Raw genomic sequence first — 18,131 nt, forward strand, 5'->3', positions numbered from 1 at the left:
ATACTTGAGATTAATTTTTAAAACATGGTGACTGATTGCTTAATACAATGTAGAAAAGAATTTCAATGTGTTTTAACAGAATTTCAATTTCAACACTGCCCTTCATTAGAAACAGTTTTGTTAAAACCCATCTGTGAGCAACAAATTGAGATATCTCACTGATATTACTAGAACCTTTATTAGTTTTTCCACTATAAGAAAGACGTATTTAGAAATTAAAATGACTTGCCACATCATCCCTTTAAGAATTTTTTTATTTGAACTACAAATGCTGATATATAATCAATGGAGTGTGCAAAGAAAAACAAAAACAATACTGAATCCATAATTGCATATTAACACTTAATTAAAAAAATTTTTTTTTACATTTCTTTTAAAAAAGGCATGTTTCATGATTTACTTTACAAAGCATCTATGTGCAATGATTTGGGATTTGGGGAGCGGGAGGGAGATTAAAAACTTAAACAGAAATGCAACATTTTCCAGACTGCAGCAGACCTGTATCTAAAAAATGTGCCTCCAAGGATGTACTTAACATGTCAGTTGTTAGCTGTAATCAACAGAAATGTGGTACTTTTAAAAAGCTTTTACTGTTCCCACTTCTTTCTCTAACAATGCGGAGTTTTCTTCTGCACTATCTTCATGAGTTTCACTGTCTTGATTGAGATCATCTTGGCTGACAAAGCCATCCTGATCATTTTCTCCCCAGTGTTCTCCTACTTTGTCTCCATCAAGGCTAAGGCAGAGAAAAAGAAATAAATAACAAGAATTTCCTATGCTAATCATCCAAAGGAAAGATTATAACACAAACAAATCCTCCTACGTATTTTCTTGTTACATAATTCCTTAAATTCATAATGTGATGCCTTACCAGAAAATTTTGTAGACATACTGACTGCTGGAAAAATTAGAAATGTTCTATGTCAATGATTTTGTTATTTATTATTAAAATACACACACACACACATACAAATAAAAGTGCCAAATTTCTGTTATCATTACATTTCCTAAGTCTCAGAAACAAGTTCTTTTGCTTTGTGTCATGGTGGACACAAAATTGTACTTGAAATCAGAAAGCCTGGTTCCAAATTTCACATTAGATGTTTAAGAGCTGTAGAACCTTAAGCAAGTCACTTAATTAATCATTCTGTACTTTAGTTCCCCAACTGTAAAATGGGAATAATGTTACCAACCACCTTATAGGACAGCTGTGAGGAACAAATGATATGATGTAAGTAAAGTGCTTTGTAAATACTAAAATCTTCTGTGAAAAATAAAAAAGTGTAATATTTGAATAAAAAGGACCTCTTTTAAGTATAAACAAGAACATATATTACCTTATTTCATCTTCAGAGTAGTTTTCAATCTCTTGGTCTGTCAAATACTCTGCATTTTGGCCTTTCTTTGACACAAACTCATCACAAAGTCCTAGTCCTCTTAAGGTTTTAGAATATTTCTTTTCGGCTGACACTCTTGCATTTTTCTAAAAGAAAAAAAGAAACCTTTGTTAGTTAACAAATGTCTAGGTCAAGAAAGCAAATTTCCTTAAGTTAAAACGCTATTACTTATCAGGAAAGTGGGTAGAAGCTCAAGAAATAAATTCCACTATGGATCTACAGATGTATGGGAAACTTTTTTTTTTACTTTTAATTATTGCATTGTTACCATGTATATGACCACAGCCTAAGACTAGTCAACAAACTGACGATTACTGCAGTTACCTTTGGAAAAAACTATATTTCTTAACTTACAAAGAACTACCTTTAAGTCCAGGCCTCTCTTCCCTTACCACTTCCATGTCCCATCAGAAGTTTCGAATTCTGTGATAAAGAACTGTTAGTAGTAAAATACCATTCCATGGAACATAGCAGGAATGTTCTGTGGTGTTAGCTGACTGTGGAATTAGCTTTGGTGAACCTTGGATAAGTTTTGAATCCTCCAAGGATCCTGGGACCATGCATTTGGGGAACCCCTTGGCTGACTGGGAGTCACCGTTACAGATTTAGAGCTCAAAGGATCTGTAACTCTCCCTTTGAGAATCTGGCTCCTTCAATTTAGAGATAAGAAACGAACTCTGAGAAGCTAAGTGGCTACCCCAGGGTCACACAGCTAAGAAAGATGTAAAGCTAGACTAGCTTTGGGCTACTTTCTAATTTGTACTACATTGGTGCTTTAGCTTTCTTACAGAGACTTTGAAACACTTGGAAATCACTGGACATTTGAATTTGACAGAGGTTCTCATAAGTGGGTATGAAACCCTGAATACTCTAGAATTTGCCCAGCCACATTAATGAATCTTCCCCACATTTCAGGAAAAGCCAGTTCAAGCCAATTTCTTGATGTAAACAAAGCCTTCTCAAATAACTATAGCTACCTTAAAGTGGACTGGAGGGGAGGGACCACGTAACTATCTGCAGTTGACTCCTCAAAATAGTCTGGGAATGGAGTAAAGCTTGACTCACAGTGCTCAATAACCCTTGTAGGTTGGGAATCTGAAACCATCCTATAATGACTGAAAGCCTAGTAGTTCCAACTAGTTTGAATAATAGTCACGGTTATATTTCTCAAATTCAGGGACCTCTTAGAATGGTAAGTGGCCAATGTCTCCTAGGAAATACCAGAAAAAAGAACCAGTAGAGGAGAGACTCTACCTCCCATTTTCCCCCATAATAACTAACTTTAGCCAATGCACTTTTTTTTTCAATTAATAAATCCTGAATACCTAGGTTTCTTCTTGCAACCTCTGCTCCCTTAAATCTCCCCTTCCCCAGGCTCACTACCTACAATTCCTTCAAGTGATCTTTATATGACCCGATTTGAAAGTTCTCCATCCTGGCCAATATCCCCTGGACAACTTCAACTTTCCACATCCTTTGCTACTGGCTAATAAGATCCTCACAGCTCTCTCTCTCAGCCTGCTTCACTTCGTCAATCTAAGCACCAGAAAGGCCCCCAGAGTCCTTCTTGTCCAACCTCAAACAAAAGGGATCCCTCACTCTAACATTCCCCACAAATGCTTCAAGTGCTCCTTCCAGAAGTGCCCATTCCAATGGAGAAGAAGTTTTACTAATGTCAAGGCCAAACTGGCATCTGCAGCTTTCACCCATTACTAAACAAAACAAGTTTAATCACTTCTCCATGTGAAGACCTCTCTGTAATAGTTAAGGACACCTATCATGTTCCTTCTGAGTCTTGTCTTCTCCAGGTTATTAAACATTAAACAGATTCAAGGCTCTTCATCTTCCTTCTTGTCCTTCCTGGATGTTCTCCAAGTTATTTCTGTCCTCAAGCTGTGGTGCCCAAAATTGAACACAATACTCAGATGAGGTCCAGCAAAGGCAGAGCCCTGGGAGTTAATCACCTCCCTATTCCTGGAAACTATACCCTTATCTCATTAGCTTTTTTGGCTGTCAAGTCACACTGCTGACTCCTCCTGAACTTTCAGTCCACTACAACCCTCAGATCTTTTCCAGAAATACCACCTAACCATACCTCTCCCATCCTGTACTTATAAAGGTGATTTTCTACACCCACATGAAAGATTTTACATTTATCCTTACCCAATAATATCTTATTAGATTAGCCCAAGGCTTTATTTAGTTCAACAGTTCTTAAAGTGTGGTCCAGGGACTCATGAGATCAAAACTGTTTTCATGATAATACTAAGAATTCCATTTTAAAAATAGGAAACATGGCTGAATATAACTTACATAAAAATTCTTTGGGAAGTCCTCAATAATTTTTAAGAAAATAAAGGAGTCCTGAGACAAAAAAAAGTTTGAGAACTGCTATTTCAGTCAATCAAGATCCTTTTGGATCCTGACTCTGTCATCCAATCTATTAGCTATTTCTGCTAGCCAGCTTTTGCTTATTTCCAGGTGTGATGATCATACATTAAATGCCTTTACATAAATCCATGATAAAAACGTCATATAGAGCCAAGGTACAATCTCTCGGACATTCTATTGGAAATCTCTAGCCAAGCTGAGAGCAAACCATTTTGAATTCATCTGATTATATTATTGTCTAATTTACATCTGTTTTTTCCCCCACAAGAATATGAGTTATTTTTTCTAAAGCTTTGCTAAAAATCTAGGCAAATTTTATGTACAGCATGTACCTCATCCATCAAAAAAGGAAATGAGGTTAGTCTGGCATGACCTGTTCTTGATGAAGCCAGGATGGCTCGATAATCAAATGTTTACTAATTACCTCTTTAAAGAACTGTTCTAGAATATTCCTAGGAACTAAAGTCAATCAAATTCACTATTTGTAGATTCTGTTCTCTTACCAATTTTGAATCAGGACTTCATTTGCCTTTCTCCATTTTTATAGAACCTCTCCTATATTCTACGATCTTTTTGATATCACTGACTATGGCTCAGCAATCACATAAATCACTTTTTTCGAGACTGTTGCTAGGTAACTAGAATTCATCAAGGGCAGCTAAGTACTCTCTTGTTAGTTCCTTCCTTATCTTGGAGAACAACTTCCTATTAATCTTGTGTGTGTGTGTGTGTGCGTGTGTATGGTCATTTCTACTGTGAAGGTTATTTTTCCTTGCAAAGAAAAAGCAATAGAACCGGTATTGAGCTTCTGGCTTCTCTATTATCAGGCTCCACTACATCTCATGCATTCAAACCAAAAGTCTGATCTCTTCTTTGATTCTCTTTTTTCTCCTGAGTGGAATACAAACAAACAAACAAACAAACCCTTTGGTTGTCCTTAGTTTCCCTCAAACCTGGATGCTTCTGAGCTTTAGCATTATTGATAATAATTTTACAGGACAATACCATGTGCCCTTAAGTCAACTTTTTACATGACATTATTTTGATTTTCTGTCTAATTTCTTTTTAAATCTAAGTTAGTGGGTGAATTCTCTATGCATCTGCGTCACTTATCAGTTACTTCAAATAAATTCCCCTTTTCCCATGTATCACTGGAATTTTTTGCGTCTGGAATGTAAACATTCCTGAGCATCTCCCATCCTTCCTGAGCTAACTTGCCCTGGAACATTTTGATCCATGGGATCCTATCTCTTTTTCATCAACATCCTTGATATATGCTTTCATAAATGCTAGGGAATATGTCAGAATACAGTCTGTTTTCCTTTACTTTATCACAAACTCTAGGAGGGAAGGCCATTTCCTGCTAGAGTTCCTATCATTTTCATCACAATTTTTTCTTTTTGAAAGAATAAGAATTTCTCCTTTTTCATTCTCGATCTTTTGAAGGCTGAAATCATCATTAAGCCAAGAAGATATTAAATAACTTTTCTACTTTTGGCAAAGAGAGAACAGAATTCCAAGAGAGTCTATATAACGGAATTACTGAATTGTTCCACTGCTAATCAATCGTGACTCCATTATACTCAAATTGTGATCCATTCCCCAAACTTCTCATCTACCTTCCTCCTTCAACTCAGGTAGAAATGTAGGATATGCTAATAACAAAATTAATACTGTTTCCTCTGCCACTGACTTCACTTTCTTCTATCTATAGTCATTCTTGCCAATGATTGATTATTCCTTTTCCCACTCCTCTTGAATATAGAGGGAAGAGCCTGCAAATTTCTTGTTCTCTGCTGTTTCTGCCACTTCTATGTCTTTGACATGGTCAACTTCTCCTCTTTTAAGCCAGTAAATAAGCACTTATTAAACATCTACTATGCACCAGATACTATGCTACATAGGATGTCTTGCTCCCCTTCTTCCTTATCACAGTAATCTACTTCCTTCCAAGATATTTCCTTCCTCTTCAATGACTTTAGAAACAAGATTTTTTCTTCCTCCCTTACCATTCTTCAAAGCTATATGCTAACAATAATGTTCAAAATTTAAAGAAAATATATTTTAGTTGACAGTGAACATGTGTTTTTCCTGAGAACTAACAAAAAATAGTAAGTTAAAATAAAAATTTCTCTATAATAGTGCTGTACCTTGAAAATGAAATGTTCTGGGGCAGTGGATAGAGCACCAGCCCTAAAGTCAGGAGGACTTGAGTTCAAATCTGATCTCAGACACTTAATACTTCCTACATGTGTGACCCTGGGCAAGTCACTTAACCCCAATTGCCTCAGCCAAAAAAACAAAAAAAGTCAGAAAATGAAATATTTATTTGCTATGATACAGCTTAAAAAAAAGAGAGATTTCATAAAATTAAACGAGGAGAGAAGCATTAGAGAAAAAATAATACAGGCTCTCTATAAGTAAAATTTTCTTTTAAACTTTCATTTTGCATATTTATTTTACATCTTTTAAAATATCTATTCCTTGCTCCTCCCCTCATAAAATGTTGATTTTAGATTTAGAAAACATTTAAGGAATGGTAATTCATAGAATGTTATAGCTGCTTACTAATGCTGGAGTTCGCCAGTAAAGTGAAACCACTTTAGAAAGTCACAATCCAGTTGATATGGTTAAAATGGACCAGAGAACTATAATTCTGTCTTTAAAGTGAGATATATTTTTTTAACTTTTTTATCCTGTTCTGACAACTAACACTGGTCATATTAATCACATAATGATAAAATTACTTTGTGCTATAAACACACAATTTAAAACTGATATAAAAAATCTATACCTAAATGTATGATATAAAATGTAAGATATAACATTATGCTCAAACTGACACATAATGCCTACATTTGCATCTTAAAAAAATGTTATGACATTATAATGCTGTGCGGATTTATGAATAGACTGTGACCAGTATACACACCCCTCTTTGACAAGATCCAACTATTTGCCTGTTGAAGATATATATATTATGGTATTACTAAGCTTATGTGACCACATCTATAGATAGCTATAGCTGCCCCTTGGAGGCTTGACTTTCCTTAGAGCTTTTCCAGTCCTGAATCTTTGAGTTTATGACCCAAATTCTCTATGGTTTATAGCTTAAAAATGTATAATGTGAGTGGTAACTCTTCCCTTTTGAGTGGGAGTTATTTAAAGCCAAACCATTCATATACATCCCATTTTGGGGGCAGGTAAGAAGATAATTTAACAGGGATTGTAGGTTGTAAAAAGTAGTTAGTTTCGGGCCACCATAGCAAATTTTTTTTTTCTTTTGTATTATTAAGATGCCATTAAAAAAATTGCAGTTCTGAAGAAAAATGTTCTTTACAACTTACTTTAATTGACAGCATGAAATGTAATACTCAGAGGTCACAATGATGATCCTTGGTGGGTTGTTTTTTTTTTTTAAATGAACCCCCCTAAAAATCTTTTCACCATTTAAAATTAAAGAAAAGCTTTATTTACCCTAAGATCTAATTAAGTTAGTTCTGAAAAATATAAAAACCACTTTTTATAGTCAATTACTAAAATGCTTCCATGAAAAAAATTAAAAATATTTAATATAAAAATATACTTTACATTCTATACAGACTTAAATGTGTCATTGACATAGCTAAGTTCTCAGGTTTTTAAGCAAAACTATTTGGTTAATTTGATGCATTTGTCATTAATATTTTTTAGAAAATTATTTCATAGGTGCAGCTAGGTGACACAGTGGATAGGAGACCAGTCTTGGAGTTAGAAGGATCTGAATTCAAATCTGCTCTCAGACACTTGACACTTAATAATGTGTGACCTCAAGTGCCTGAGAGTTGGAGAGAGAGAGAGAGAGAGAGAGAGAGAGAGAGAGAGAAGGAGGAAATTTAGGAGTTGAAAACATAAGAGCAAAAAAATACTAAAAAACTAAATGCCAATCCACACAACCTGAGCAACTCTTTCAAACAGTAATGGCCTCTTCTTCAATCTCTTTTCTATTTCTTCTAGTTCTTGTAGGTACTCTTTCATCCTTTCCTTCTCATTCTTTCTATCATTGAAGTAATATAAAAGAAGAAATTTAGTTTTTAAAAGTTATGCTCAAAATAAAAATTGCAACAGAAAAACAAGTGTATTTTCCTAAGACACATTTTAAAAATGAATTATGTATGAAATAGTTTACCATATTCCCTTTCTCTAATCAAGGTTGAATTTCTTTTTCTTTTTGGTGGTACCTAAGTCACGTAGAAAATGTACTGGCAGAATCACTCTCTTCAATGGGAATATACTGGTTGCTAGCTGCTAGTTAGTAAACAGGACCTGGCCTGAAGAGGTTAATATATGCCAACTAATTAATGTGCAAATCATTCACTTTAATAGCTGGCATATATACACAAACACATATTTTACCTCTATATACACATGCCTCTATACAAGTCACCTAAGACTTTTGGGACACCTTTTATATTAACTACATAGGCTTGTGATTTCAATGGTATCCAGGGACCTGCCAGTAAAGAAATTCCTTTTCTCTCCAACCACACGAGGCCACCATTTTACAACTTCTAGTCTTTGGAAAGTGTATTGCCCAGAATCACAAAGCCAATATGGATCAGGAATGGGAACTTGAATCAGGATCATTCCTAATGTAAGGTCTGCTATCTGTTTACCATGTCACACTGCTTTATATTTATCTGTCTATATTAGTATTAATATTAAATATTAATTAATACTAAATAATTAGTATTAACATATCTATACTAACCTTTAGGGATGAATTTTAGGCTAGAGAAACAAATACTTTCTCTCGTTTACCCAAATCTGAGAAGAAATAAGTTTCAAGATTTCTTGTGACAGAATCTCATACACATATACACACATATGCACACATACTTACAAATATATCTAGATATAGATGTGTATATACACATAGATACACATACACACATGCATGTGCATGTCCTAAAGGTCTTAGTGCAGTTTTGGGTTTTAATAATTTTAGAAATATAAATGCAAAATAAAAACAATCACTTGAAATTTAATTAAATTTTGGGGGGAAGGAGGGGAAAAATTGGAACAAAAGGTTTGGCAATTGTCAATGCTGTAAAATTACCCATGCATATAACTTGTAAATAAATAGCTATAATAAAAAAAAGAAAAATAAACATTTACCAGCTTAAAAAAAAAAAGAAATTTAATTAAATTTCTTTTACATGTAGTTAGTTTTATAATGATATTACTATGCTTACAATTTTATTTTGAATAATAAAATTTTAATTTGAACAAGACTGGATATCCTGAAATTATGCACTGCCTTTGTGATAATTTCTAGATATTCTCTTCTCAGACCAGTGAACTGGACAAAGAAGTCTTCTTACTAACCCACCTGATCTATCTCCCTTAAGAGTTTTTCTTCTAGGTCATGTCAAACTCTCAATGAACCATCAAAATCTCCTTCTTTGGATGTTCCTTTAAAATTACAAATGCAATCCTTTTAAGTCACTGAATAGTAGCTGAAGAAAATATTTACAAATTGAAAATTGGCTAGTAATTGTGGTTATTATTGAATTTTAACAAGAAACAACCAATATTTTTAAATTTTAAAAATATTTAACCTTCCAAATGTTGTTTTTTAAAAATTTGTAGCATTTATACTTTTGAGTTACTAAAATTAAAAACTGTACTAAGATTTTCAAGACATTCTGTACATAGGTCATCAGAAGAATGCATATATGTGTGTGTGTATATTCATATACATTTAGGTTATACATCCCATACACAACCCCACTTTTCTCAAATCTGGTCTTGTTTAGTCTCAGTGTACCCAGGCAAAAACTTAAAGTCTCTATGTGGTAGAATAGTTGCCAATCTGCATTGTTAGAGGGAATTTCTTCCCAGGGAGCTGCTTATACTACTATAATCCCAAGTCTAGATTTCTCTCTTCTTCAAAAAAGAGAAATTTGGATGTCCAGGGATAAACTCCATGTAACTCCTCTCATCCTAATAGTAATAATAATAAGCTATTTTCTGAATAACAATTCTGCTGACACTTGGTGCCTTGAAAGAATCTAACCCACTTCCCAAAGACTTTTCTAAATAACTACAGTGACTCAGTATCAGATAATTCCTATTATATTAATGTTAATAATTTTTTAAAATCTTAATTTTCTTTAAAGGAACATGATTTGCAATTGATCAAAACAATGTACTATTATTTAGTTCAAAAACATCTTATTATTTTAAAATGTTAGGCTCCATTCCTCTCCTGGCTTTGGGGAAACATTTTACTTTTCAGACATAAACATTTTTATGTTAGCCATAAAAATGTTCAGCTAGAATTTCAAGATTCCTTAAATGATACCTTAGCGTTGTCATTCTGGATTTAGACATTTGAGCTAAACTTTGGTGTGTATCAATAGCCCGAGCTCGGGCTACCAGGAGTTTCTGCAATTCTCTCATTCTTTGTCTCTGCTTAGCTAGATTCCGTTTTCGGTCCTCTTCTAATGTTTTCTTTTCCTCAAGGGATCTCCTGAGGGCAAAATAAACTAAGGCTGAATTCACTGCAAGCCCATGAGAATAGTTTTTTTTTTTTTTTTAAAGGAATCTACACAGGACAAACTAAAGGAGAAAAAACAGATAGACTGAGACAAAGTAAACTAAGTAACTCAATCACCAGACCAAAAAAACAGGAGAACATTACGCTATTTGATTACAGTTTTTTTCACCTTGGAGAGCCCTGGGACAGAAAATGTATTATTTGGGAAAAATACTCTGCCCATACTCAAATGATTAGTAGGCATTCCTACCAAAGCAGAGTACAATCCATTCAGGCCAGTCCACCCTCTGACTGACTCCCACAAAGTTTTACTATAGACAGTTTAATCCAGAGAGTAATATCTTTCTGTTGACCAAAATAAAAATATTTTACCTTAGACTATTCATTAGTCATTATTCATCAATCATCGATTAGTGAACCCTGCAAATGAATTACCAAGATGCTGAGTTACCTGATGGCTTGCTGTCTCCTTCTGGAAGACACAGTAGGTCTGGGAGATTCTGATTCACTTGATTCGCAGAGGGAATGTTCTGCCCTTGAGCACCTGGTCCGTACTTTTCCTCGAGGAGACAGATAGGGCCAGCGTGTTTCTTTTAAACGTTCTTCATCAGCCTGAATGTCTTCCAAAATTTTCTCCTTTTTGGAGGGAATTCGCAAAGTTAAGAGGTCAAATGGCTCACAGACTGTGGTGGGCCTGGGATTCTTGTGCTCCAAGAGCTGCTTCTGGAGCTTGGTATGGAGCCTCTCAAAGTCAGGCACCCGGCAGCTGGCCTTGTTCCTGCGCCGGGGCTTCTCGCCCTGTGCCATGTGCTCTGGCTTCCTCCTGGAGGGTGACTGGTGAGTCTGCATGGTTCTGGGCAGGGATGAGTTCTGCAAGAGCTTCTGGGCTCTCAAATGGACCCTAATTTCTCTGAAGAATGCCTCCTCCTTGAGCCTGTCGCTGAGAGGGGGGCTGTAGGTGGACCTGGGAACAGGTTTGGCCTTAAAGGGATTCTTTCTCTTTTCAGGCTTTGGTGCCTCAGCCAGCTGCCCCTTCCGAGCTTCTTTCTTCTGCTCTTCCCTTGCAATAAATGTAAATGGCTTTTGGGAGGCCAGAAGAATCTTTTTGCTTCTCTCCTTCACAGACTTCTTCCTTTCTTCATTCCGCTCTAGTATTTCATGATATAGGGGGAGGAAAACAGACTCGGGAACGGGATTGGCTCGGAACCTTCTTTTCTGGACCACTTCTCCTTCTTGCTTATTCATCAGTTTAAAGGCCATCTCGGTTTCTGAGCGGGACTTGAGCCACTCTTTTTTTTTTCTTTCTTCTCGGATAGTCATTTGAAAGGGCTTAGGCACTGTAATCTTCGGCACCCACTCCTTTGGTTTTTTCTGTGGTTTTTCAACTATTGGTGAGTCTGAACTATCAGAGTGAGTATAAGCATAGTCCTTCACAGAAAAATCATTCCACATATTCTTGATGTATTCTTTAGCAGAAGTCATCATTTTTACTTCATTCATATTTTCTTTTTCTATATTGGAAAATCCATGTTCAGACAGGTCTGATACACTAATGGAAGGCTGATTCAAATCAGACTCAGAAAATGATTTTTGCAAAATGGCAGGTTGATAGGAGTTGATCCACACTGAGCTAAGGAAAAAGTAATGTTACATTGTGACCAAATACAGGAAACCACAATAGATTTATATGAGATCTTTGTGTATTTATTAAGTTAAATGGGACTGAAACAGCATGAGAGATGATGAAATTATGACAGACCTAAAAGAGATCATAAGAATCACATCGTCTCAGTTCATTTTATAGATGAGGAAAACTGAGGGTCAGAGTTGAAGTGAGTCGATTGATAATTCACATGCCACAAAACATTTAGATTTACAAAGCACTTTTCATACAATATCCCTGTGAGAGAGGCAGGATAAGAATGGTTGCCCCTATTTTACAAATGAAGAAATTAAGATTTAAATTGGGTAAGTGCTTTGTCTGCGCCCCAGTGTTGAGGTCCTGGCACATAGGAAGTGCTTAATAAATGCTTACTTTATTGACTTGCCCGCAGTCACACAGCTAGAGTCTGTGGTCTGAGGAGCACATCTTTAAGCTTAGAGACTCTTGTGGAGCTAAGTCATGTCCTTAGACCCTGGGAACATTTCCCGGTACCTGATGAAGAAATGATCAGTATGTTTTTATTTGGAACGACAAAAGACTTATCTTTGTTTTCCTTCTCTTCTGTGTTATGTTGTAGAAATAGTCATAAATCCTCTTATATACATGCCTTGTCTGGTCTACAATTAACAGCTTCGTATTTCTAGGTAGAGAGTGTACACATGTATCTGTGTGTGTGTAATTGGATTTGTCTTTAATATGGAATTAGTACAAGTGCACACAGTTTATGACTGAGACTGAAAAATACCTACACATGGTGAGGAATCACTGATGATGCCTGAGGCAGGAGGTCAATCCCATTTCATCCCACTACCTTCTCAGGGCTACCAGTTTAAATCTATTCAATTCAGTTCAACAAACAGCCACTTAATTCTCACTATATTCAAGGTACTATATCATGGAATCAAATTATGAATCAAGTATTCCTATCTGAGACTCTAAGAGAGGTGGGTAATAAAGGTGGGGGAGACTACTCAGTCCTGACCTCCGACCCAAAAGATGTGAGCACCCTCCCTTTCCCAAACAATTTGACCTGCTGCATCCCTAAGATCAAGCCCCTTTGGGCAGTTTCCTGCTTGACAGGCCTTGAGTACCTGGGTAACCTTTCTCTACTATTTCCTGATTCAACCTTGACAGCAAATGTGTCAATAGTTTTTTTTTTAATGTGAATCTCTGACATGAACTGATGCTAAGTGAAATGAGCAGAACCAGGAGATTATTATACACTTCAACAATAATACTATATGAAGATCAATTCTGATAGATGTGGCTCTCTTCGACAATTAGAAGATCCAAATCAGTTCCAATTGATCAGTAATGAACAGAACCAGCTACCCAGAGAAAGAACACTGGAAAATGAGCGTGGACCCACAACATAGCATTCCCCCTCTTATCTTATTATTTACTTGCGTTTTTGTTTTTTTCCTCAGGTTATTTTTACCTTCTTTCTAAATCTGATTTTTTCTTGTGCAGCAAGGTAACTGTATAAATATGTATACATATATTTTAACATATTTAACATCTATGGGACTACCTGCCAGCTAGGGGAGGGGTAGGGAGAAGGAGGGAAAAATTTGGAACAAAAGATTTTGCAAGAGTCTGTGTTGAAAAAATTATCCATACTATGTTTTGTAAATAAAAGCTTTAATAAAAAAAATTATATGTTATCATAGATAAATTAAAATGCTCTAGATTGAACAGCAATAAAATATTTCTACCTATCTCTGGCCAGAGAGAAGAAGACTATGACCATTGGATGAACAGGAAAGTTAAAAAACAAACAAAATCTTCTAGTAAACATTTATTCCCAAAGCATTATGGGTATATAACATGTACACATGTAATGGAAAAATACTCTTACAATATTTCAAACCATTTATTTATTCAGCACAACAAATCATTTCTGAGATTAAATCCAAGAAAATGTAGAGAGAATCATTACAAACTTACCTAAAACATGGGCCAGGCATCTGTTCCTTCGTGGTGTCTGGCTGAACTCCTTTTATATACAATTTATTTTGATACAGTTTCTCTAATTTTGCCATTGTTTTCATGTGGGCTGCCTTCAGCTCTTCAAGCTTCCTAAAATACTCTTGATTGGAGTCACAGATTTCAGAAGTGCTCACTAAGTCCTCATAGCTCCTATTCTCATGAAGGCTTTGCTCATCCACCATAGAAATGTCAGTTTCAAAATCATCCTAGGAGAAAAAAAATCCTATTCTTTTAAGTAGGAATTTGAAATTTCTAGAATTAATATTTTAAATGTCTAGAATTGGAAAGCTAATGATGGTCATGGTGACAAAATGCTTTTTCATACAGCACATTGTGATTGATAGTTGCAGAAATGACAAGTTCTAAAAAAGTCAGTCATGATTACTTTTCCTCTGACATTTTACCAACTCCATCATAAAAAAACCAAACCAAACCTAAAGAATAAATTGGAAGAGAGAAAGAGATAGGGAGATGTAGAAAGGGAGGGAGAGAAAGAGATATAGGGAAGGAGGGAAAGAAAAAGAAAGGGCCAGAGAGAGAGAAGGAGGGAGGGAAGAAGGAAGGTAAACAGAGAGAGAAATCCAGACATAGAGAAAGAGAGGAAGGTAATGTCCCCAAATTATTAAAAGTCACAGTCTGGAAGCTCCTAAATTGGTTACTTGGAGCCCTAACATCCTTGCCCAAGTCTGAATTCACTAGAAGACTGTAAGGATTCAAAGTTGAATTCTAGCACAAGAATTAAAAAATACTTATTAAGTATTTAATATGCTAAACTCAAATATTTAAAAACTGATCCCCTGCTTTCAAGAAGCTTCCATTCTACTGGCAAACCTCTGGGAATGTTTAGACTTCTACCTTCTTCTGATCAGTAGTTTCTAATCTCCTCCCCTCAACAAAGTCAACTCCTGAGAACCTCTGCTCTGCCTTGCAGTTTCTAACTGCCCTCAAAAAGATTCTTACCCAGCTCTGCAGTCTCTAACTACCCCTGTTCCTGGACAGAATAATTGCAAGGATATTTCAACATTCCCTCCTGCAGTTTAGTTGTTTTATGTATTCTGGTTATACTTCCCCCTTCTATTTTCTACAACAAAACCCTGCAAATTTTTTTTTTTCTCCTCTCCCTCCCTGGGCATCCTTGTCCAATTCCTCAACCATGAATAAAAGCTTTTTTTTTTTTTTTCCCTGATCACCTAGTTGGTCAGGTTTTCTACTAAGGGAAGATAATATACATAGCATGTTGAGGGAAGACAATTGAGATGGAATGAAAAGTGAGGAATTATGCTTGTGTGGGGGCAGGTGATAACGAAATAGCTGGATGAAAAACTAAAGCATGGTCCACTATCAGAGTTAGCTGAGAAGAGAACGGGTTAAATGGTTTGTATAGGTTTGGTCATCAATCAGTTGAGGTGGGTCCTTGGGTGGGAGCTCCAAAGATAAGCCCAAAGTCTGAAGACCTATGGGTATCTTTTGGTATGTATCATTTATATCTATAGTAGGGTAGGGGATTAGTAGTGAACTACAGTAAACTATTCTGGGTCCTGACTTGAAATGAAATAGCTTTCATAGATGAGGTCTAGAAGGGATAAGTAATACTTTCTAGAATAAACTAACCAGAAAAGACACAACGCTATCTCTACTAGCTTTTAAAAAACTAATATGAGTGCTGGCTAAAAAAAAAAAACACCTGTAATCCTGGCCATTGTGCAGTGAGAGGGGAAGAAGAGAGAGAGAGAGAGAGAGAGAGAGAGAGAGAGAGAGAGAGAGAGAGAGAGAGAGAGAGAGAGAGAGAGAGAGAGAGAGAGAGAGAGAGAGAGAAAGAGAGAGAGAAAGAGAGAGAGAAAGAGAGAGAGAAAGAGAGAAAGAGAGAAAGAAAGAGAGAAAGAAAGAGAGAAAGAAAGAGAGAAAGAAAGAAAGAAAGAAAGAAAGAAAGAAAGAAAGAAAGAAAGAAAGAAAGAAAGAAAGAAAAGAAAAGAAAAGAAAAGACTAGACTGGTGGATCTCAAGTTCAGTGGTCCTCAGCTTCAAAGGGCCATTGCTGATGAAGTGTTGGCATTATGTCCAGCACTATTATAGTAAGCTCCTGGGAGCAAGGAGTGATAAATGGGGCAAACTTAAGGATGGGCAAACCAGCTGAGGTTGGAGATGGGGCAGGTCAAACTCCAGCAATAATTAAGAGAAAGATGGGTCTCTGAGTAGTACCTGGACCTCTGTCTAGGTGAGATAAAAAGACTTTGTTTTCAAAAAACCCAAACAAAATAAAAAAGAGATGAGGACTGATTTTAATCGGAGCTATACAAACAAATCAGTTAGTCCTTCATACATTAGTTTTATTAAAAAAAGTCTACCATGGACCCTGAGGAATTTAAGCGGATAATCTCTGATCTTACATGGCTGACTTCTGTGAAACAAAAGTGGGGCTGTCAGGACTGTGGATGGTTTGTAGGCCACATTTACTAACTAGAGTTCTTAGGGGATGGAAAATGGAAACAAGAGGGTTTCATGGGGATAATCTCCTGTTGTCTCATACCTAAGGCAACCAAAAATTTTCAACAACCTTTTCTCTTCTGGGATACATATAATTTGATTATACCATCTTCTCACCGTTACTTTTAAAATTCTGACTCTGACACTTAAAAATTATGCAATCCTGGGTAAATCATTTAACCTCTTTTATCTGTAAAATGGGAATAATAAGTCCTTAACGCTAAAGGTTTTTATAAAGATCAACTGAGACAATATCTATGAGATATCCTGAAAATATTTAAGCAAGCCACAGCCCCTACTTTGGAGATTAATTATGTAAACTACCCTCCTCTGCTCTGAAATTCTACACATCTCATGGGCTGATATGTAACCACATCACTTGTAGTTTGTGACAGAAAATCATTTCCAAATGTAATCTTATTCTCTTTTCATGTTTTCATCAGGACACTTAAAATACGCACATATAAACAGTAACAACTCACTTATATAGTGTTTTAAGGTTTAAAAAGGGCTTTCCTAATAGGTATTACATTTTACATATGAAGAAACTGAAGCTTAAGTTGTCCATGATCACTCATGTAGTATCAGAGGCAAGATCCAAAATGAGGTCTTCTGAGACCAACATCTAATCCAGTACATAAAGTTATCTCATTTCATAAAGATTTGATATGGATGAAAAAGCAGATATGTTGCTTATCTTTTTTGTTACCTTTCTTTGGTAAACAAATTACCTAATTTTATTTGTTTTTTTTTCCCTATTCTTCAAAAAATTTCCTTTTTTATGATTTCTGGAAATTAATGCATAAAATTCCAATAGACTTGGTATAGGAAATGCCATTCACATTCAGAGAGAGTACTACAGACTAAATGTATGTCAAAATACAGTATTTTCACTTTTTGTTGTTATTTGCTTAATTTTTTTCTCTTTTGATATGATTTTTCTTGCACAACATGACAAATACAGAAATATGTTTTGAAAAACTGCATATATTTAACCTATATCATATTGCTTGCTGTCTTGGGGAGAAGGAAGGTAAAGGAGGGAGAGAGAAAAATCTGGAACACTTAAGTTTTACTAAAATGAATGTTGAAAACTATCCTTGTACATATTTGGAAAAATAATATTTTTTTAAAAAGAAAGAAAAGAAAATTAATTCCTAAAACTGAGTCACCTTCAGCACTTATATTTTGTTGGATCAAACTCACTCTTACTGACTTCACATTCTTAAGGACTTAATGGCCACTTTCTCATATAAATAAACACACTGGATATTTAGGTAGTAGATTTCAAATATTCTACTTTTCATTAGTTGAGTCCCTCAGTCAACAAACATTTATTAAGCATCTAGTGTGAACAAAGCCCTGGGATACATAGTTAGTTATAAATGGCATAACCCAGATTTTAAGAATTTATAAAAGGTATATATACAAATAATTTATAGAGAAGAGGGGAATTAAATACAAATCCATTCCATGTGGAATCTGTTAGTTGACCTCCCCCTTCTAATTTCATCTACAATGCTCTTAGGTTGATTAGGCTTAGGTAGATGTCATTTCAAGCTTTCTAAGGTTCTTTTTCTCTAAGGAAGCTTCCCTAAATCAAAGCTGCTCATGACCACTAAGTCTCTTTTCTTGTTTATTGTTTGAGTTGGTTTCTGGTCTCTTTA

At 35.6% G+C, this 18,131-nt stretch overlaps 1 protein-coding gene across 3 annotated transcripts in view; it reads right to left on the minus strand.

The window, feature by feature from the left end:
- Window positions 1-236: 236 nt before the first annotated feature.
- The window catches only part of FAM161A (FAM161 centrosomal protein A), a 28,779-nt gene continuing 10,884 nt past the window's right edge, over window positions 237-18,131 (minus strand). For 2 of the 3 annotated variants that reach the window (XM_031950533.1, XM_031950535.1), the window contains exons 2-7: window positions 13,940-14,187; window positions 10,781-11,959; window positions 10,135-10,302; window positions 7,725-7,824; window positions 1,338-1,483; window positions 237-736 (exon numbers count right to left, since the gene is read on the minus strand). In XM_031950533.1, coding sequence (XP_031806393.1) covers window positions 577-736; window positions 1,338-1,483; window positions 7,725-7,824; window positions 10,135-10,302; window positions 10,781-11,959; window positions 13,940-14,187 — 2,001 coding nt within the window. In that variant the 3' untranslated portion in view covers window positions 237-576. The remainder of the gene's footprint in view (window positions 737-1,337; window positions 1,484-7,724; window positions 7,825-10,134; window positions 10,303-10,780; window positions 11,960-13,939; window positions 14,188-18,131) is intronic. The other variant, XM_031950534.1, reaches the window with a different exon arrangement.

Source organism: Sarcophilus harrisii, chromosome 2, assembly GCF_902635505.1.
Source record: "Sarcophilus harrisii chromosome 2, mSarHar1.11, whole genome shotgun sequence".
Classification (NCBI taxonomy): domain Eukaryota; kingdom Metazoa; phylum Chordata; class Mammalia; order Dasyuromorphia; family Dasyuridae; genus Sarcophilus; species Sarcophilus harrisii.